At 36.6% G+C, this 23,660-nt stretch overlaps 1 protein-coding gene across 1 annotated transcript; it reads left to right on the top strand.

The window, feature by feature from the left end:
• Positions 1–7,859: 7,859 nt before the first annotated feature.
• Positions 7,860–23,416, top strand: LOC144970363 (uncharacterized). Its single transcript, XM_078909924.1, has 5 exons — positions 7,860–9,129; positions 12,828–12,915; positions 14,383–14,524; positions 20,211–20,381; positions 20,882–23,416. Exons 1-5 carry the CDS (start codon positions 7,863–7,865, stop codon positions 22,973–22,975), a joined length of 3,762 nt encoding a protein of 1,253 aa, XP_078766050.1. The 5' UTR covers positions 7,860–7,862; the 3' UTR covers positions 22,976–23,416.
• Positions 23,417–23,660: the final 244 nt, after the last annotated feature.

The following is a 23,660-nucleotide window of genomic DNA, read 5'->3' as shown; positions in this document are numbered from 1 at the left end:
AATAGGAAGAGAGGGAGGGGGAGAGAGAGAGAGAGAGAGAGAGAGAGAGAGAGAGAGAGAGAGGTTGGGGGGGGGGAAGAGAGTGAGAAAGAGAGATACTCTCTCCATATAGAGCGCTGTTCTTGTATAGAATGATGATAGGCTATTGTGATGGTTCTTGATTCGACAACACTAATTGCAGTTGTAGTATTACGTAATGAGTTTTAGTTGCCTCACGTGTGAGCGGTCTGTTTGCGAGTAGAACACTTAGTAATGGGAAATTGTCACCAGTTTGATGTATCAGGTAATTCGATCTGTGACTCCGAACGGTGTGTTTATTTGTGTGTGTGTGTGTGTGTGTGTGTGTGTATGTGTGTGACATGCATACGTGTGGCGTATGTCATGTGTATCTATTGTGTGTGTGTGTGTGTGTGTGTGTAGATGTGTATGTCTCCAAAAATATCGAGAGTTACGCTGTCTCTGATGTATGCAAGCCATTCACGTGCTCAGTGTGTAGGTGTGATTGTATCTTATAGTGTATACGTATCTGTGTACAGTGTGTATATGTGTGTGTATGTGTCAGTGTTTGTGTGAATTTGAGTATGCACCATTGCGTGGGAGTCTTGTTTGTAGTGTTTCAACAGTTATTAGATAGTCATGTACATTCTACGATTAATTAATCTCTACTAAAATGAATGCGTTCGGCTATAGTAATATATTAAAAAAAATACTGACAGATGCTCAAGAATACTTGCGTGCTAATAAGAAGGGTTTTGTTATGGATCAATCTATATAACATGAAAAGCCCTTTAACCTCCAACTCTTCCTTCAGATATTTGACTATATCATTGACTCGTGATATTCCAATGCCACAATTAATTCACGGCTTATGTTATCAATGATATTATGTCATTTCTCAGACGCACAATGGACGGTGCCCCGTTTCCAGCCGAAGTAAGTCCCGCCGGCAATCCTTGTATTTGACTTCCCTGACTTCGGACAGGGTTGTACATGCGACTTGGACGATTTCGGTCACTCGTGGGGAGGGGGGGGGGGGTTGGGGCTAGGCATTGTCTTCTCCAAACTGGGAGAGAAATTGCCAGTCTTCTGTGCCGGCAAGAGGAGGTATTGGTTGACTCTAAACTGACTAATGTCTAGAACCTAGCCTCATCAGTGAGGACTTTCCACATGTCCCACGTGTACATGTGGCTGAAAAAACTCCCGAAACCGCAGAGCATCTATCTGGTTGAGCGTGATATCATGACGAGACTGCCCGGCGGGCCGCGATTGTACATATATGTGTTAACAAGTTCTCCACCTGGATTGAGAATCATGGTTGTGAAACCATTAGAAGCTGCTTTTGTCGGACTGAACTCCCCCCCCCCCTCCCCCCTCAACCCCCCCCCCCAAAAAAAAAAAAAAAATAAAACCACGTTTTATTATTCTTTTTTTTTTTATCGAGAAAACTCGTCCAAGCTTCGATCTATTCTTGAAGTCCCATGTTTGAAAGTTTTTGACAAGATGAAGGTTGTTTTAATCGCTTGATATTTGAATGACGAGTTTTGTCGCCAAAATGTTTCAGAGTATGGCAGTATTGATATGACGAAGTTCGGCAAGACATCCATCAATATTGTCTGACAAAAACGGTCATGAGCTTATTTGTTATAGCCAATATTCAAACGTATGTCCAGTGGCGGTTCTAGCCTATTTACAGTGGTTGGGCAAAGAGGATTCGGTCATATATATATATATATATATATATATATTATATATATATATATATGATATATATTTTTTATTTTTTATTTTTTTGTTTTTTTTTTAATAAAATTTTTTTTGATTTTTTTTTCGCCTTTAAACAAAAAATATTTCAACCACCAATAATCACATTCACAATGAAATGACAATACCAGTAGATTTTAATTCTTCCAAACGTAATCAAAAATGAATCACGAAAGAGAATACAACTAAAAAATAAAGCGACGAGACATAATGCGACAACACCTTGACAATACAAGTCCATTTCCTTCACTCGAAAAATTAAAGAGATGCTTTAATCCCTCAACGGCGATATTAATATTGCTTTTACATATTTCTGGTTTTCAGTAGTACGTAGTAACCTTAAAGTTTTCATGGAGAAGCAACAACAGCGATATGACTCGAGTTTCATTCAGAGCTCAAATTGCATAATTTTTACTGCTGTCTTGGTGGTCAGAATGATTGTGCCGGTGGTGGTAGTGGTTGGAATAGTGGTAGCGGTGGTGGTGGTGGTGGAGGAGGAGGAGGAAGACGAGGCGGTGAGGGGTAATTATGGTAGTGGTTTTGGTGGTGCTGTTGGTTAGAATGATAGTTGTGGAGACGATGACGGAAATTGTATGGTGATGTTGATATTGTTTTTATTTCTATTGTTGTACTTGTTGTTAATATTGTTGTTGTTGTTGTGTATGATGATGATGATGATGATGATGATGATGATGATGATGATGATGACAACGACGATGTCGTCGACAATGATGGTTACCATACGATATCATCACAATAATTACCGTGTTATCTTTGCTCCTTACCCAACCAATCCCTTGCTTCCCGCCTCTTCATCGCGAACCATCTTATGTATGTATTAGCTTCAGGACGGGCAAGTACGGAATCTGCCCACCCTTCCGTATTTCCTCTATAACTTAGAATTCAACTATCTCCTTACTCAGAAGAGTATTTCTCGTATACTAATTCAATTGTTGAGAAAACCAAAATGGTGGTTGTATTTTATATATTTATTTAGTCGTGACTTTTGAATAAAAGTGTTTTGTTTTATTAGAGGAAATACAATAGAAAATTACATTGTTTTGCAAAAATATTTAGTCTGGCAATAAAAATACAGCGGTAATTACTTTAAGAATAATAAAAAAAAAAGAATTAACAAATTAATTTGTTAAAAAAAAACAAAAACAACAAAAACAACAACAACAAACAAATAAGAAAACAATTTAAATAAATGAGTTTTGAGAAACACTAAAGAAAACGAGGGGAAAAAAAAGAAATAATTTAAATGGATAAACAAATATATTAAAACAACACAAACTAATACTAAATTGATATAATATTAGTAAATTAATAAATTTAATTCAATACTGGAACCTTCCCAGCACAAGTAAGGCAATAAATAAGAAAAAGTTCGTTTGCCAAAATCTCTATTTAGTGTACACTGGTTAATAAGGTGGGCTCATTTGAATTAGCCCGACCTAGTACTAGAGAGGCCAGACAGCAAAATCACCGTCAGGCGACGTGACGATGAGATGACGATGTGGGCGGAGTGGAGTGGAGTGGTGGGGGGGGGGGGGGGGGGGTGATAAAAAGAACAGGAGCGTATCCTGGTTTATGTATTACGGGATGCATGGTGATTCGCAATCTATCAAAAATACACACAAATTGATTTCAGTACAAAGTATCAATTTTACGTAGTAACTTTTGAAATTATCTAATTTAGATTTGATTATTTCGGACCTGGTAATACAGCATATAACTTGAAAAAACAGGCTGGTATTTGCCCACCCTGCCCATTATTACCAGCCGTCCCTGCGTATGTCTAACCAAAAAATTTTTTATTCTCTATTGTCTTCTGGCACTTTTCTACTCACTTCATATCTTGTTGTTACCAACATAAGTGCCTGCTCCACTCACTTTTCTGAATTAAAAATTCACCCCATACACCGGAGCATACTCAATGTCTCAATCGTTTCTATGTTATATGTTTGTGTTGAGAATATTGGCTATTAAGCTTAACTGCTGGTCAAAATTACTTCGCGATGGTGGCGAACGAATCGGCGGTCTCAAGAAGTGGGTGAGAGAGGGATCTAGAAATGACTTAGGTTTGAAACGAATATTTTTGTGTTCGTGGATAGCTCACACGGTAGAGCCACGCTCTCACCTGCCAGGCGGAGTTGTCGTACCAATAAGGTCGCAGGTTCAAACCCCACCACCGCCGCGAAAATTTTTTATTCTTATTGTCTTCTGGCACTTTTCTACTCACTTCATATCTTGTTGTTACCAACATAAGTGCCTGCTCCACTCACTTTTCTGAATTAAAAATTCACCCCATACACCGGAGCATACTCAATGTCTCAATCGTTTCTATGTTATATGTTTGTGTTGAGAATATTGGCTATTAAGCTTAACTGCTGGTCAAAATTACTTCGCGATGGTGGTGTGCGAACGAATCGGCGGTCTCAAGAAGTGGGTGAGAGAGGGATCTAGAAATGACTTGGGTTTGAAACGAATATTTTTGTGTTCGTGGATAGCTCACACGGTAGAGCCACGCTCTCACCTGCTAGGCGGAGTTGTCGTACCAATAAGGTCGCAGGTTCAAACCCCACCACCGCCGTGAAAATTTTTTATTCTCTATTGTCTTCTGGCACTTTTCTACTCACTTCATATCTTGTTGTTACCAACATAAGTGCCTGCTCCACTCACTTTTCTGAATTAATAATCTAACCTTAACTGCAATTTGAGAGATTTTAGTAAAGTCTAATTACCTTTCTGGTAACGAAGACAGGGGCTGTATTTATCGATCTCTCAGCTGCATGATACTGTTAGGCACACAGGCCTCATGTTTAAACTGTCAAAAATAATAGACTGTAGAAAAACACTAAAACTGCTGAACAAAATGGCCGGAAAAAAAGCTTCTCTGTATGCCTAGGTAATAACACCAGCAAATCTAGGATGATTAGTAATGGCGTCCCACAGGGATCAGTCCTCGCCCCGAGCCTCTTCAACATCTACATCAGCGACCTTCCTGAAACAAGATCCATGAAGTTTGGATATGCAGACGACATAGCCATTGCCTTTAAGTCAAAAAACAAACAAGAAATACAATCAGTACTTAGTCAAGATTCAGACACTCTACACCAATATTTCAAAACATGGTTCCTGAAGATGAACACTACAAAAACAGTGTCAACCATGTTCCACCTCAACAATGCAAAATCAAAGGACCAACTTAAAGTAACTACAAATGACACCATTCTACCCTATGATGCAAACCCGAAATACCTAGGGGTCACCCTGGATAGGTCACTGACCTATAAACACTATCTGGAGAACACTGCACATAAACTACAACGACGAAACAACATCATACGGAAACTCGCTGATACATCCTGTGGAGCCCCTGCAAAAGTCCTAAGAACATCATCACTAGCCCTATGCTATAGCGTCGCTGAATACAGTGCCCCGGTTTGGACCCGCAGTGCCCATGTACATAAAGTGGACACTCTACTTAATGACACTATAAGAACCGTCTCGGGAGCCCTAAAATCCACACCAATAGCATGGCTACCAACGTTAAGCGGTATTGCTCCCCCTCACCTCCGTAGAGAAAAAGAAACACAAAAACAACATAAGCGCCTCGACAACATCTCATACAGAACACCGCTCAAACAAGTCACGGAAATGGCACCGAAAACCTCACGCCTTAAATCAAGGAAACCTTTTTATGGCTCAAAATTAGAAGATTTCGATATCGCCGAGACCTGGAGAAAGGAATGGACTGACTGCCCGCCAAAGGGTAGCGCAATAATCAACGACCCCTCTATCCAACCACTGCCAGGATTCCACGAGCTGACAAGAAAGCAGTGGGTACATGCAAACAGGATCAGATTCCGACACGGCAGGACAGCGACAAACCTGTACCGCTGGGGCTACCGAGATTCGCCCAAGTGCACAGCATGTGGTGGTGCCAAACAAGATATGGACCATGTGGTCCTGCACTGCCCGTCCACAGCCGTGCCAGGGGGCTATGATACTGTCCATCAAGGAGGACAAAAATACCTGGACTGGAGTGAAACGGTTCACTTGGAGGTGTAACCATAAGAAACTACTACTTTCTGGCTATAAAAAATCATCGGCAATCAGTAATTAACAAGTAGATATTTCCCCTAATCAAAATGAGGGTTTTGTGACACACCATTAAACTCGCTCGGACAAATATAGCTGGTTATTTACAAACAATAGAATGTACTTTGTTATTGTTTTTTGTTGTGCAATTACCATTCACTAAGTCATTTCTCAATAAGACGAGACTAGTTTAAGGTGAAATATAGTTTGCTGTTTTATCGTATAATTGATCAGGCATGTAAAACTAATGAATATTTTACTGAAACGCATACCATCGATGGTATTGCTGTGTAGTTTGTTTCTGTGGATTGCTAAGCTATTGCTGCTATTGTTTACATTCGGACGATTGTTCGCGGAGAGTGCTCATGTTCCTTTCCACTAGATGCATATTGCGTCAGAGCTAACACACACCGGAGACTGGAGACTGACTCCGACGACCCGGCACTGACGGTGTCGGTTCCCCTTAGGCCAATCTCATCGACTCGACATAATTTTATAAACCCCTGTAGCCTGAATTTCAGTTCATTACCTTAGATTTGTAACGATGCCACAACAAAAACAACTCCATCCCTTTATTTACACGGCGGATATTTCTGATTCTGTCCACCAGATGGAAGAAAAAAAATGGATATTATATTCTTCACAAACAAAAAGTTATGTTTTGCTCACTCACTTGAATTAAAACAAGGCGAAAAGGAAAAAAGCATTAATTTACGTTTTTATTTTAAATTACCTTTACCCTTTACTAAACAAGCCTTCTAACACCATTGTTCAGCGCAATAACTGTGGCGCTTTGTTTGGATTTTAGATCGCTCTCTCTCTCTCTCTCTCTCTCTCTCTCTCTCTCTCTCTCTCTATCTATCTCTCTCTCCCTCTCTCTCACTCACTCACTCTCTCTCTCTCTCTCTCTCTCTATATATATATATATATTTATAATTATATATATTATCTTTCTCTCTCTCTTTCTTCCATTCATTGTATCTCTCCCTCCCTCCCTCCCTCTCTCTCACTCTCTCTCATTCTCTCTCTCTTTCTTTCTCTCTGTCTCTCTCTCTCTCTCTCTCTCTCTCTCTCTCTCTCTCCCTTTCTTTCTTTCTTTCTTTTTGTCTTTCTTTCTTTCTCTATCTTGTCATAGCTTGAATTCCAGTCTCCGCCGTTTTATATTATTCTATAAATCTGATCATTTTTTGCTAGTTCCTGTAATAGTAATTATTAGATGGATAGTAGACGACATTATTTCCAGACGCTCCTATTATACAATCTTCTATGTGAATGCTTTTTGAACAATTTCCAAGAGGCCGTCTGCCTTTTATCGATTATAAATTACGAAGGATGCCACCGAAGTAAGTCACGACTGAAGAAGCCGGTCAATGTTCTTTGATGAAACCCTAAAGAGCCGGTTCAACAGCGTTAAACAGACAATAGCAATTGATTGCTATCATTTGTATTGGAGGTTAGTCTACTGCAAAGTACGTTTACCAGAATTAACAAACCCAGCTACCCAATCACTCCTGATTGGACCGGGTGCGGTATGGGTGTGGGGGGTCAGAACAAAAAAAATCATCTCGACTGGATCCGAGTTCCCTACTAACAGCTAACGGAGCCCCGGATGATCTTTGATGGGTTTATCTGTAAGACACTGTCATAGATGTCACAGGACCTTAGATAAATGCATGGTTTTTATATTATATTTATATTTATTTACAATAAATTGAATTTTTAGCATCTACATCAACCCAACATATTACCATTTTGAAGCGTTGAATCACTTGTCTTAATTTGCTTTATCAAACCATTCCAATTTTTTTCTTTATTTCTTTCAGGTAAAAACTTCCTACTAAAATCTTTATGGACATCCTAATACAAGACATGCTTTACGACCAGCGAGCGACTAAAAGATTCACTCAAGCTTTGACCTATGTGTTCGTTCCATACTATGGCAGTATACAATAAATTCGTTTTATTTATATGACATATACCAGCATCTGAGAATCATGGGCAGAATCAGGAACTTCGATACTCACTACAATCGTTCCCAATCAAGTTCATACCAGAGGATTAGAAACCCCCATGGCGACTCCTTATCCTGTGATTTCCTCAAGGATTTCAATCTTGATTCGAGTAAGGTTCAAAACCAATCGAGTCCAGCTGCTGAGATTCACGGCTCCAGCACAATAATTGACGATAGTCAATCACAGTTTTCTTTAATAACGGGTCTGGCTCATCCCCTATGCCAAGACTCAAACAGTGTGAATAGATATAGAGACTACGATCATCCCTTTGTTAAAGGCATTACTAAATCATACCAGTTTAGTCGTCAAGAAAAAGAAAATAAATTTCAGATATCAAAACTATTTATAAGCTGTATAGAAGTTTGTAAATCACGTTATGATAATGATTACCCATTAATTTCAATTCTTAGCAAAAAACTCTCACTCTTGTGTCGTGTAAATCTGCAAACAAAGGGAGGCATTGACAGCAGTCTGCCAAGAACTGTCTTTCTTGCCTTCTTTCTCTCATTTTTGTTTTCACAGTGTTGTCAGGGCTACGTGTTAAATGAGCATCAACAAGAATTAAGCAGGGTCAAACATTCCGTCGACCATGATCCTTCATCACCGTTTTCATCGTCATCGCCGACATCGATATCCTCACCATCATCATATTTGCCATCAAATCACCAATCTCTTTCACCCCCTGCGCCTCCAAACTCAACTGACGGTTCCAACTCTAAGTTAAAAGATAATGATACCAATGGAATTTCCTCCAATGACGCAGATTCTGGGCAAGTATCGAATCTTGCTTCCACATTTATTTCTACCCTTCAAAAGATGCACGTTCTTCCGACGTCCAACACCTCAATTTGTATATCCCTGGAAGAAATTAATCCCGGGAATTCTATTAATAAGCCAGACACGTCTTTAAGGTCATCTTACTTTACAATTTCCCTAACTTTTAAAGTCACCAACTTAGATGATGCAGATCCTAAACTTCAGAATGAAAAGGATAATAATACAACTGAAGATTTTCAGAATTCAACGAGTTCTGAAAATGCTAGCACTACCCAGTCAACAACCTCCACTACGCATGATTGTGTCAGCGATCCCAAAGTGCTTCTGGCTTTGATACTTGATGAAAACGGCATCCTCGTCAACACCATGGCCAATCCGGAAAGAGGAAACAATCAAAGAAGGAGAGGACATGGAAATTCGGGAAATTCCGGGACGACCAGAAATCCGGCTGGGCTTACTCTTGAAGCAGGAAGTAAGTATACCGTTATATTTTTTTTAAATTGTTATATTGCTTCGAAGGTTATGTCGGCACATGCCTTGTCCTGTAAAGAGTAGAAGCAACATTGTGTTGCGTGGGTGAGCCATTGGGTAACAATGAAATAGCCAATTGTGGTTCCATCAGTGTTTTCTTTGGTTATGCATTATGTACTCATTACTCAATTTGCCTTTAGTAAGCTAACAGGGCCTAATAGGCCTAATGAAATTAATCAGTAGTTCCATAATTTAGACCGATATTGAGTAGTATTGCGAAGCGAATCGAGCATGGTACATAGAAATTCTACTATGATTGTACACACACACACACACACACACACACACACACTATATATAATATATATATATATATATATATATATATATATATAATGTAAATTTTCACTCACATTTTTTGCCGAGACGACTCGTTTCTGTGTTTTTTACATTCTTCAGTCGGCGTAATCCATTACAATGGATTACGCCGACTGAAGAAGTGTAAAAAACACAGAAACGAGTCGTCTCGGCCAAAAAAATGTGAGTGAAAATTTACATTATATATTAGCTCTAACCACCATTATCGAGCACTTTCGTACCTACAAGTACCCACCAACACTCATATATATATATATATATATTATATATATATATATATATATATATATATATATATATATATACAAAATTCTCACTTTTATTATGCTAGTTATAAGTTACGGGAATTCATCATCATTATCATCATCATCATCATCCTCACCATCATCATCATCATATCATCATCGTTGTTGTTGTCATATTATGAAATTTTATTTGAATTGATATACGACATTGAAATAGACAATATGCTTTTTTCTGCTTTAAATGTCTTGATGGCTTAGCACCTAGGCATCTTAACGAATTCATAAATGTATATTCACCATCTAGAATGCTACGGTCTTCATATGACCACAACAAACTTAAAGTGAACAAAATATCAAACTATCTATTTTATAGTGGAAGGTCGTTTTCAACACTTGGTCCTCAAATATGGAACGATCTTCACGGGGAGATTTGTGAAGCATTGAGTGTCGATGTTTTTAAATCATAGCTTAAACATTACTTTTTTACAAAAACAGTTTAAGTCTCTGTCAATGTTAAACATTTTATTTTATATTTTCTTATTTTGAGTCATAACTGAAAGTATGTGTGTGTGTGTGTGTGTGTGTGTGTGTGTGTGTGTGTGTGTGTGCTTGTTAATGCTATTTTAGATTGTCATTCTTGTAACTGTGAAGCATGATCTAGTCATGGTTATGCGCTATACAAGTGCAATATTATTATTATTATTATTATTATTATTATTATTATTATTATTATTATTATTATTATTATTATTATTATTATTATTATCGAAAATACGTCAGTCTCAAATTTTGTAAATCTAACCGTTTTCACATTCAATTCAGTTTCCTGAATTTCGTGAAGCCCGCTTTAATACCGATTTGAGGCGGTGAGTAAAAATATTACAACCAACTCTGTATGCTTGAAGGAAAAAATAGGAATAAGGAATCAAAGCGTGATTATGATTCAAACCAAAACATTATACAAAAAGGACAAAATCAATGATGTCAAGAGAAATGGAGACAAGTGTAAACGTGAAACACTTCATCACATAACCAGCACGTGCTGAGGTCTGGCACGTGAGTGGAAATGAAGGACGACAAATTATTAGTAAGAACTACTCCAATTTGAACGATTCTCTGACTTTTCTGTTGACAGAAAGAAAAATTAGAGGGAATTGGGTGGGGTTGGAGGGCGTTTTGACAAGTTGATGTCATCTCAATCTCTTTATTAGTCCCAAGAAAAAAATGCCTCTTAAGTCTACCACTAAGACAGAAAAACCAAACTGTAATAATCATCAGTGCAGCGCCGAAAAGTGAACGATTAGGACTGACTTTCTTGGCCAAGGAAAACGAGACCAGTTGGTTCAGAGACTTAGCCCTCCAGGTTTGAGCGCACCCCTCTATCGTCGCAGTCATCTAGCCATAAATATAAGCTGGCACAACTTTCTATATTCTAAACGTGATAAAATACTGATAAAATAATTACAACAGATAGATAGAGAATGTAGCGAGTGAATGAATAAAGGAAACAGAAGAAAAGAACGAATAGACCGCTTACGTCAAGTTAAATTCTATTTGATTGAAATTGAAACCCTTCAATGAGTGGCCGACGTCACGCGCTATACCGTCATTCACTGACAAAATACATTTACAACATTCTGACCAGAAAACTTTTACTTCAATTACAAATCAATTTAAATGACTTGTCAATAATTCTAAAATCCCAGACTCCCAAAAATATTTTGGATTTGTATTGTTCTTGTTTGTTTGTTTGGTTTTTTTGTTTGTTTGTTTTTTTTTTTTGGGGGGGGGGGTTGCGGGGGGGGGGGGGGGGTTGCGGGGGGGGGGGGGGGGGGGGGGGGGGGGGGGGTTGCGGGGGGGGGGGTTGGGAGGGTTTTTTTTGTCTATTTATTTTTGGTGGGCAATAATAATCTTATATTTCTTCTTGAAAGTCAAGTATTAATTATATTTAGCAGCTGTACAATGCAAATATAATATTGTAATTTCTAACTGCAAAATGAATGTAATCTATGGAAACCACAGGTCATTGAAAAATATAAACTATTCGATTCTTAATATGTTCCCGGCTTTTGTTGGATTCGATAACTTACTTATCCTCTTGGTGCTTAATCAGCCTATAAGGCTGACACGGTGGAACGCCATCTTTCTCGGTTGTAGACCATTTTTGTCATCTGCCCCCCCCCCCCCCAAGACCATCCTCCAGCTTTCACATCTCTTTCGATGCTCCTAGCTCTGGGTTTCCAAGGGGTGGGGGGGGGGGGGGGGGGCGGGGGGCGTCTGCTTCTCGTTCCCTGGAGGTCCGCATGAGGGCTATCTTGGGAATGGCACTCGGGTCCATTCTGAGGACATGTCCAGTCCATTTGAGTATATAATTTATAAGAGATTTAGACGCTATTTTTAACTGATTTCATGTCACTATAGTTGTTTCTTCGAGAGGTGGTATACTCAACGTCCTTTTTCTGGAAGACTCTGTTTTACATAAAAAACGAGATAGAGGTCTTGTGCTAACGAAGATTCCTATTTTCTCTTTGAAAACGTAACAATTTCTCTGATCATAAAGGTGTCATCTTTTAACCTGGTCTTCCTCTTTCAGTCACAACGACCCTTCTTCTTTGATGAATGAATGAATGAATGAACCAATTAATCTAGAAATGATGAATCAATAGATAAATGAATATAGTATATCACGAGTTAATGGTTTATCAGTTTAAGATTCTTCTTCTTAAGCTTACACTTTTGCTTTTTTTTTAAATTCCGGACGTTTCTTAATTGCTGTTGGAGCTTGCGAGTTCGTTGTGAGAGCAAAGGTCAGATATCAAAACGCTAGAGTGCAAGGAATCTTTTATTCTCTCCCTCAAACGATTCTAATTTCGTCATTCTGATTGAAAGACAATTAAAAATATTTAAATGATACTTCTTTTCCTATTTCATATTTTATATAACGTTAACGTTTGATAATCTGACAAACCAATTGTTATAAATACGCACTTGATTTATTTACGCGTTAATACTTATTGGGAAATGTAGAATAATTTTAGCATTCCTTAAGTTTTTTTAATGTTTCATTTTTCCACAGACTTAAGCCGCACTCAAGTTGTGGTCATCGCAACCTGTTCAACAATCATCGGGTTCTTCTTCCTATCAGCAGCTTTTCTCAGAATACGGTAAGGTCTGAATAAAGCAGAAGACTCCAGTATCATTTGACTGTCAATTTGATTATTGATTTAATTCACAACACAATTATCTTTCAGCCAATCAGCGACACAATTAAAGCGAAAGCACCAATAATTTTAATGGAAAACATAACCTAAGCTTTCTCTCCCCGATTTTTGTTTCTATACTCTTTATAGCCGAATCCAAACTTTGATCTACATTTTCTCCAAACTAACATCCTGTGACTTAACTGTGTTTAACATTAAGCTCTGCTGATAATCAACACTCAATAATTGAACAATCGATGGATAAAACAGGCAGTTTTAAGAATTATGTTTCTTGAAATCAAGGAGGTGAAAATGGTCGCTTATTATACATAATTTATTTATCAGTTTTTCCTTTTTCTTAAAAGTTAAGTACTCTGCATGCATTTTTTCATTCTAGATATACAAAGTAATGAATCACTGGTTTGGTACATTGTAAGATAGATTAATAGAATTACAGATAGATTTATAGATTGGTTATAGATAACTAGATGGCTACCAGATAGAGAGATAGATTGACAGACAGTCTGATAAATAAATAGATAGATAGATAGATAGATAGATATATAGATATATAGATAGATAGATAGATAGATAGATAAATAGATTGATAGATAGATAGATAGATAGATAGATAGATAGATAGATAGATAGATAGATAGATAGATAGATAGACAAATACATACACACATACATGCATGCAAACATAAATACATACATACATACATACATACATACATACATACATACATAATACATATATAACACACATACATACATACATACATACATACATACATACATAAATACATACATACATACATACATACATACATACATACATACATACATACATACATACATACATACATACATACATACATACATACATACATACATACATACATACATACATACATACATGCATACATACATACATACATACATGCATACATACATACGTACATACATACATGCATGCATGTATACATACAAAGATGGATAGATAGATAGATAGATAGATAGATAGATAGATAGATAGATAGATAGATAGATAGATAGATAGATAGATAGATAGATGTAGTGCCCAAAACTTTTTTGCAAAAACATGCAAGCAGATGAGAATGAATTATTCATGTGGTGTTGTGTTAAAATCTTTCTCCACATAAATCAAACTAGTGGTCGATCAACAAGTATTATGCCATACTCTAGGAAAACGCATATTTAAAAATTTGGCCAGAAAACTCGTGCTTCAAATATAGATCGATTTAAATGACCCTCATCTTGGCAAAAAAAAACAAAACCTCAAACCTGGGACTTCGCGAAGTAGTATTTGAAGGACGAGTTTTCTGGCCAAATTTTTAATAATATGGGTTTTTCCAAAATCCGATAGTATAATTATGGCAATTGACTTACATTTACACTCCCACACAGAAATTATGTCAAGAGGTTACAGTTTGAGAAGGCTAATGCCCGGAGGAAGAAGTTTAGAAGCTGTAGTGTTGCCTTACGGAATTCAGGACAGTCTTCGGAACAACTTCGGAGGGATTCTCTTAATAGCAAAGCAAGTCAAATGGTTGGTGCTTTTGTCAAATTATTTTTTAAAATCTTTTATTCCCCTCTATTTTCATAATTTGAGGTGGCTGCGTTGATGAATATGATGATGATGATGATGATGATGATGATGATGATGATGATGATGACAGCGATGATGATAACAAGATGATGCAGGTGGAGCGGATAGGGCGGAGGCGACGGCAGCAATATTTAGTGTATAGTGACTCTGTAAATGTAAATGTAAATAATGAATTTATATAGGGCCTAAACATCCACGTTAATCGTGCTCTGAGGCACTTTACATAATAAAAAAATGTTGACTATAAATTAAGAAGAAGAAGAAGAGGAAGAAGAAGAAGGAGGAGGAGGAGGAGGAGGAGGAGGAGGAGGAGGAGGAGGAGGAGAAGGAGAAAGAGGGGTAAATAAAGAAGGGAATGGCGTTGAAGGAGGAGGAAAGGAAGGGTTATCAAAATAACGAGATGGAGTAAAGACAGTTGCATGAGGATTTAGAGGAGGAAGTGGGGGAGAAATATGAAAAGGGGAAGAAGAAAGGGAGATGGATATGGAAGTGGGGCAAGTATAGGAGAGGAGGAGGAGGAGAATAAGAATGGGAGGTGGAGAAGGAAGAGGAAGAATGGTAATGATGATAGAAAATAGAAAAGTTATGATTGGTGTTAGACGATTACAGTGATGATGATGATACCAATTTATAAAATAGGATAATGATAATATTGATAATGATAATAATAATAATGATGATAATAATAATGATAATAATAATAATAATAATAATAATAATAATAATAATAATAATAATAATAATAGTATTAGTAGTAGTAGTAGTAGTAGTAGTAGTAGTAGTAGTAGTAGTAGTAGTAGTAGTAGTAGTAGTAGTAGTAGTAGTAGCAGTAGTAGTAGTAATAATAATAATAAGCGCAGCTTATACCGCTATAATATTATACAGGCTCTGGGCTTTAGTCATAGAACTTATCAGGTCACCGATGTAACCGTGCAATTCAAAGGTTTATTTTAGGCAATTGCCAATATGAACCATGTATTTACAAATAATTTCAAATCAATACAGGTAAAAGAAAACTACCAAAATTATTAAATAGATAAATAAATAAACAAATAAATATGAATATAATCAATGAATAGACATAAAAAATAAATAGATAAATAAGTAAATAAATAAATAAATAACCATAACTTTACCATAATAATATAAACACATGCAAATCATTTTTCAGGAAACAAAATAAATAACATATATAAAAATAAATCAACGTTTACTAACATTTAAAAGTCAGTCATCCAGCACAGACAATGACAGAAAAACATTTCTTGGAAACAAAAATAAATAAATAAATAAATAAATAAATAAATAAATAAATAAATAAATAAATAAATTACAATAAAAAGCCATGTTCAAACAAGTAACATATTATTATGTACAAGTAAGTCAAAGGTCATTGAAGAATAAGTCGTCAAACACAGACAATGACAGAAAAACATTTCTAGGGGGGAAAAGATAAATAAATATTTTAAAAAAAATAAAAAATAAAAAATAAAAAATCGATGTTCCAACAAATAACATGGTTACAAGTAAGTCAACGGTCATTGGAAAATAAGTCATCGAACACAGACAAAGATCTATGCCCAAAGCTTCCAAGGAAATTGTCGTATACGTTTAGTATTGCAAACGATTTCTCTTCAATCTGGATGTCAATTGATGCTGTGCGTTTAGGTAAAAATACTCACAACATCCGCCAGCCGGATATAACATACCAATAAAACAACACTGCACGTAGCCTCGAAGGTTTATAATCTGATAGAATTTAAAACGGTGTCTAAGAACAATAACAAAGAGCTGAGTCGAGTCAATTTTTCCTTCTATAAAAGCAACTGAGACTTCCAATGTTTATTTATTATGAAATTATTTTTTTCTCATGGAAAAATATGGGAGAAAGCGAGCATTCACAATTTCGTATTAAACCGTTTACTTGTGCCCAAGGGATATTGTGCAATGATAGAAGGGTGAAATCAAGGATGGAAAATACAAATAAAAATCGAAAGAAAGAAAGAGAGAAAGAAAGGGCTAGAAAGTGCATTCCTAAGCACTCGAGTAATTACTATATTTTTCAAAATTTAAATGACAATAGAATATTTTAAATCTTAAATACCTTAATCGATATTGTTGAGAAACATGAAGTTTTGTAAAATAATGATGAAGATGCTGGTGCATTTGCCCGCAATCGATGAAACGTGTCTGGAATATCGACCAACGATACCGAATTATTAAGAATAAGAGAGATTAACTGTCTTCTACCGAACAAAACGATCGACCAACAATCAAGATAATATTTAGATAGATTTTTCGACGTCTTCGAGCAATACATCGCTGTCCTTGTCACTTGAGATAGCTCACGGCAGGTGTCAAAACAGCGCAATTTATACTTAATGCACGCTTTGCACAAAGATGTCTGCGTGTTTGGATTACAAGGTGAACTCTCAAAGTCAAATCAGGCTGGTCTTGAACGTGTTTTCCTTCATGATTCAACATTAAACACAAAACAATATTAGAAGTATCTTATGATTTTTTTATGGATTTTCTTCTCTGATTTTATTTATTTTTTACTTTTTAGTCAAAATAGTTTTTCTCAAACAAGGTTTTTAATGCAACATTTTTGGTCCATTATAAGACTCTTTAATTCATATGATAAAATAAATTAAGCATTTGTAAATAAATAAATAAATAAATAAATAGATAAATATATAAATAAGCAGCCGAATTTGTGAATATTGAAGAGAATACAGTATTGGAGAATTTTAAAATGAATTAGTTGATATAAGAATAGATTGATAGATGAATGAATGTGATTAATTCCATCGTTAGGCTTAGATGAATTAGTACTATGTAGAGTTATATGAATTAAGCACTCCAAGATTCAAATGAGCAATTATTATTAAATTTTCGAGATACTATTTTTATGAACTAGGACGGAAGGAATGCAATAGTTGAAACAATCCATTGGTGTATTTGAAGTCGTTTCTCTCGGGTATCCTTAAGCTGTTTGCGTTAGACGAGCATAACGTAGTTGTATTCCTAGATACCTGATTTTGGTGCCAAATCAATTTTAAATAATGTTCTGAATGAGTATTTTAAATTGTATTTTTTTTAGTTGTTGTTGTTGTTTGTTTTTTTTCTAATTCTTTTTATTTTTACAAAGATACAGATAATGTTAGGCCGTAATTAGTTCAAATAATCAGGCTTTTAAAGTTGTAATGATTTATTATCGAATTCATATTCAAAGCTTTTTATAATGCCCCGATTGTTTTGGAGCAAACTTGATTTTTCTGTAGCATCATAGCAAAAATTAATATTATAAGGCGTACGTCCATATTATTATCCTTTGGAAAATATAAGGAGGAATTCAAGAAATAGTATTCTCCTATAAGCATATTTTTACTTAAAAGATACATTTTGACGCAAAATGATATCTTGACCACAATGATATCTAATTCTTAATGTCAAATCGTTAAATTCGTGAAACAATCATTGTTAAACAGATCAGAATGCATATGAGAAATATATATAATAGTATTATAAGTAAGGTCATTCATTAGAGGGGTATAATATTATAATAAAAGTATTCTCTAACTCTTGCGCTTGAAATTTCGAAATTGTTTCCAATGCGCAACAGTAGCTTCTAATGGAGTCACACTACTATGTTATGATGATCTGTCCAGGCCGCAAATTCATCGCCGCATTCGTGCCTGGTCGCGAACCCGCCGGAAGCCTCGTCACAACGCAATGCTCGACTAGATATTCTTCGTTTTCGGGCTCGTGACCACAACGGGTACGTGCTGGACAGGTTGTAAAGTCCCCTATGATGAATTGACGATGCCTTGAGGCAGGTTATCTACCGAAGTCGATTCTTCTCTTGCTGGTACAGAAGCTTGTCAACTTCTCTCCCACTTTCGAGGAGTCTATGTCCCCGCCCCCTCGAAAGATTGAATTCGTCCAAACCGACTTCACTTCCACCCCGTAATACGCGCTCCCAAGGTCGTGCAGCAGTGAGAACTCGTTCGAAATTCCACATGAAGGAAATCATGAATCTTATATTGTTAAAATGTCTCTTTGTTTTCATTTTAAAGGTTAAACAGACATAAATACTAATGTCATCATAGATTTTCGAAATTGTGTATACATCTTTAAAATCATAGAAACAAAATGATATTATTATCTTTAAGGATTATTGAATTTTACATAAAGTTTACAATGCTAATATTATGTAAGAACACATAATAGTATGGTATTCCATCGTATATGCCTGTGATGTTTATTTAATATTGATATTTATTACTGTCATGTTGTATCATTGAACTGTGCCTGGAATTGATTTGTTTGTCTGCTCTCGTTAACCTTTGACGTCTATTCGAAATATAGTGGTGGTGGTGGTGGTGGTGGTGGTGGGCAAAGCGTTAATGGATAATCATAATATACTCAACAGTTTCATTCAATGTTTATGAGATATGAGTAAAATATATCATATGTATATTATTCTGTTTGTATGACGATATGCATTAAGGAATATACACCGCTTTCTTAATTATCTCATTTGCCTTGCCTCTAATCCTTTTTCTTTTCCTTTTTTTTTTATCCTGCCGCTCCTCCTTTGTCCCTCTCTTCCCCCTCAATCTTATTGCCTACTTTATCTCCCTCTACTTCTTCGAACTCGTGGTAAAACAGACATTTCTGAATTTGAACGAGTTAATGTGCATTCTAATTATAATATACGTAGGCTACACCCGCATACCAAACTGACTTTCGCTATATTTTGTATTTTTGTTTTGTTGATTATTATTTATTTTTCTTTGCTGGGGGGGGGGGGGGGTATTTTGTTTGATTATTTGTTTGTTTTTTTTTTTTTTTGTTTGGTTTTTAAAAATCTTATTTTGTTGTTGTTTTGGTTTGTTTGTTATATTTTTGTGTGGGGGCTTTTTGGTATTTTTTTCTTGATCTTATTTTCTTGTTTTGGTTTGTTTGTTTGTTTTGCTCTGTTTGTGTTTTTGTTATTTACTTTATTATCTAATATTTAAAATGATTGTTCAAATAATAGATTAGACATTGTCTTTTTTTCCTCCAAGAAAACCACAGGTTTTTCTCATTAAATAACCAAGTTCTACGGTTGGCGATTAGGTTTCTTTTAAATACGTATACATGTATATATATATTATATATATATATATATATATATATATATATATATATATTATATATATATATTCAGTCTGACAACAGACCGCATGATGCCGTGGTTGTAGCTATGACGTTTGCACTGTAAGGGGCCTTGGTAGCTAAGTTGTAAAGCACTCGCCTCACAAAGGACCGACTTCAATCCTGACTGAGTTGAGACAATATTCTGATCCGTCTATTCAGCCGTCCAGTTGTGTCCTGGGTCTGTTAGATCTGGCGGAGGGCGATTTGCGATAATCTAGCGTCCTAGTCGAAGGGTAGCTATCAATATCGTTACACAAACCGGGAAAAACTTAAACTATTTAAATATTAATTACTGCTATCAAGTAAAACCCATGTTTGGCTTGTTGGTAAGAAACTCGCCGTAAGTTTTTCTACACTATTCAAGTTTCGAAGTACTGTGTCTTATATATCCCCTTTCTGTCAATGTTTTTTTTAAATACAGAATAGCCAAAGCAATGTCTCAGCCCAAGAGATGTCAACACCAAGCTCGCCAAGACGCGAGATGGACACATCACCCTATCTTTTGGTCACTATGGCAGCTTTAGACCCAATGTCCCAGTCAGACTCACAACAGGGAGATTTTACTAAGGATTCCTTGGAGAGAGATAAGTTCGTAAGTACAAAAAAAAAGCATAATTTTAATATATCCATAGTTCCTGGTCTTATGATACAATAAACGTACAGATTTAATATCTTATCAATATTTTTTTCATTAAATCCCTTTTGGTTAATGGGGAAAACCAATGTTGCTGTATCATAATAGTCATAAATTTATAAGGCACTTCCATTATTCTTTGTAAAATAAAATTGTGGGCGTTCAAGCATGTTCTTCCCCGCACCCACCCGCTTTTACTTTTAAAAAAGATTTGACATGTATTGATATATTTATCATACAGATAATTATTCTTAAATTGGATTGTCAAGCCTCTGCTTTGGCCAAAACATGAACTGAAAACCAAAGATTAACAATACCATTTATTGTGAAATAACATGGATGAGGTCATTGTAGTGGTATAATAGAGGATTCACGAACATTTATTTTGGTTTGGTTTGTTTTTGCTTATGACATTATAATTTTCCTCACAAATTGATTTAATTTTAATTTCTTTTCAGACATTGACACCGAACGATATTTCACCAGGGAACAGTATTTCTTCTTCAAGACAGCCGTCACCCAACGGGGATGTCAGTCAGCGTGTTAGCCCTATACCTAGCGGTCTAATGAAAAACGGCAACGCACCCATAAGGGGAGGAAGCATGGCTGGGCTTTACCGTGGTGGGAGCTGCGGCAGTGGAGGAGGTGTCAACATGTCTACGTCGTCCTCTAGTCCTAAGATTTATACAGGTGGAGCTCCAACTCACCATCCACAATTAGCCAAAGTTCGAGGGGTTGGTTTGGTCCGTGCCTCCTCTTTAGGAAATTCAAGAGACGCCAAGGTTGCGCATTTGCCCCAACGTGGAAGTTTGAAATTGCTGAGAAATACCAACCGTGTAGCTGGAAAAGATTTACCTCCTCCTCCAGTTCCCAATGGCAGATGTGTGTTTGCTAATGCATTTGTCAAGGGTGGAGGAAATTACATTGTTCCAAAAAATGGTACTTATGACAACGGTAGAGTACCGCTAGAATCAATGAAAAGCGTGTCTTTTGATGTGAACAGCGATTATCAAACGGGCAGTGGGAGTTGTCTTACGTGTGATGCTATTTCGAAAAAATTGGACATGATTTGCCATAATCTAAAAGATTCAAACCACTCATTTCCCATGTCCTCAATACATCAATATCACCAAAATTCTTCAGTAGGCTCAGATGGAGGAAGTAGCAGTTGGGGAGGAGGAGGAAAAGGAGGTGGAGGGGGTAGTAGAGAAGGGGGAGGAGGAGTAGGAATGGCAATTCGTCCAAATAATATGTCCGTAGATAATACCACACTTAATAATGCTGGAGCAGCCCTTAGTTTTCCGAGTCTTGGCAACAAAGACGTGAACCGAAACATTCAGCCTCTTGTGGAAGGATCACAACATTACCATAATAATGTGTATCCAAGCAGTACTTCATCAAGCCCGGGAGAGTCTTCACAACGCGGATTAACTAATTCCGAACGTCTTTCAACCTCTTTCCCCAATTCCCGACAAGACCTTCGGAGCACTGAAGATTTACAAAACAGTAGTACTCAATGTTTGAATGAATTTCAAACTGGCTGTCGGGAGAATAAACATATTTCAAACTCATCACAGTATTACCCTAGTAGTAGTGACTGTCCGCAGATGAACGGTGCTATAAGCTCTTGTGGTAATTTGACGACGAACAAAAACATGACAGAAAATGAAAATAAAGTTTCACATCCAGATCACAATGCATCAAAGCATTTAAATAATAATTGTGATATAACCGAGCAAACTGTGTTAAATGTAGATAGTTCTTCCCGTGAAATAGATTCTTTTTCAGCTGTTGATAGTCAAATGCAGCCATATGACATAGATAAATCGCCAGAGGATGTACCGACTTATTCTGATAGTGCCAATACAAATTATGTTCAAATTAAAAGTACTATGCAAGATAAAAACGCTGAACCCAGTTCTAAAGCGTGCGATCGCAGACTTACAAAATCGAATGAAAATGTTCATTCTTTAAACAAACCCGATCAAACTGTCAATGGTTCTTTACCTTGCATTTTGTTACAAAAGGCAAATAATGAAGATATTCGCCAGCAGAAACAAACTGCTCATAAGGCGAATAACAGCCCCCCTGCAGAAAACGGTAATGATTTCTTAGATGTGAATGACTCTGAATATAGTGTTGGGTTTCCATTATGTGGTAGTACTAATCCACACAAACTAGCTCTATTTCCTAATCGCAGGAGGACGTTGAATAGAAAAAGTGATAAAGAATTAGCAGAACACTCTGACGAAACTACTCCAGATTCAGAATCAAGTGTTACTTCAAACCATTCTCCCGAGGAAGAATTGGAAGAAATAATAATTGACACTTCTTTCTCGGATTCGTCAAGAGACTTGACTTCCCCGAAAGCAAACTGTGGTGAAAGGGAGAAATTGTTAGAGGAATACTCTCACCAGGAAATGACCAGTCCAGAGTATTACAGTCATTCAGTCAGTAACGATTCCTACGAATCGTTGTCACCAATTTCACCTCAACCAACATCCTCTTCTCCTTTCCTCCAGCCATCAGCTTCCGTGGAGTATATTCTCTAACCTATGGATAATCAATATCTTTATTTTATTTTACCAGATTACCCGTGAATAACCAACAATGTCGCGTCCAACTTGTTTCATTATTTTTGTATTTTATCTCTAAAGGTCTTAGAGGGTACGTTTTCACAGTGATAAGTACTTTAAAATATGACCACTTAACAGTATTTTAAACCTTAATCCCCAATTCGCTGACATCACATCCCACTAGATTTGGATTACGACATTCTCTAAGATTAACCTTAATCTTATTTTAATCCAATAAATAGGCCCAAGACAAACATGCAGATTCTAGAATGGTTTCGTCGATAACAAGATCTACAACTTATTAGCCAACGGGCATATGGATATTTTGCTTGTGGTTAAACTGCAACATTGCAATCAAACTTTATATTATTACGGGTACCGCTCTCATTTTCGAATATTCTGAAAACCACATTTATTATTGATTAGATGATATAGGGAATGAGATTAGTGGAAGAGTAGCGTCCCTTGATTGGACGTCAGAGAGAGAACGTCATGTTGGTTGTGCGAGGACGAAAGACGCATGCGCACAACCAACATGACGTTCTCTCTCTAATAACTTTTCCGCCGGTGACGTCACAGACTATGGTGACGTCCATTCAAGGGACGCTACTCTTCCGCTAATCTCATTCCCTATTGTATTGAGCAACAAAACCGCCACGAC

Source organism: Berghia stephanieae, chromosome 4 (assembly GCF_034508935.2).
Source record: "Berghia stephanieae isolate SIO BIC M18660-M18661 chromosome 4, UCSD_Bste_1.3, whole genome shotgun sequence".
Taxonomy (NCBI): domain Eukaryota; kingdom Metazoa; phylum Mollusca; class Gastropoda; order Nudibranchia; family Aeolidiidae; genus Berghia; species Berghia stephanieae.
Note: the sequence above shows the minus strand (reverse complement) of the source record. Positions and strands in the feature narration are given on the sequence as shown.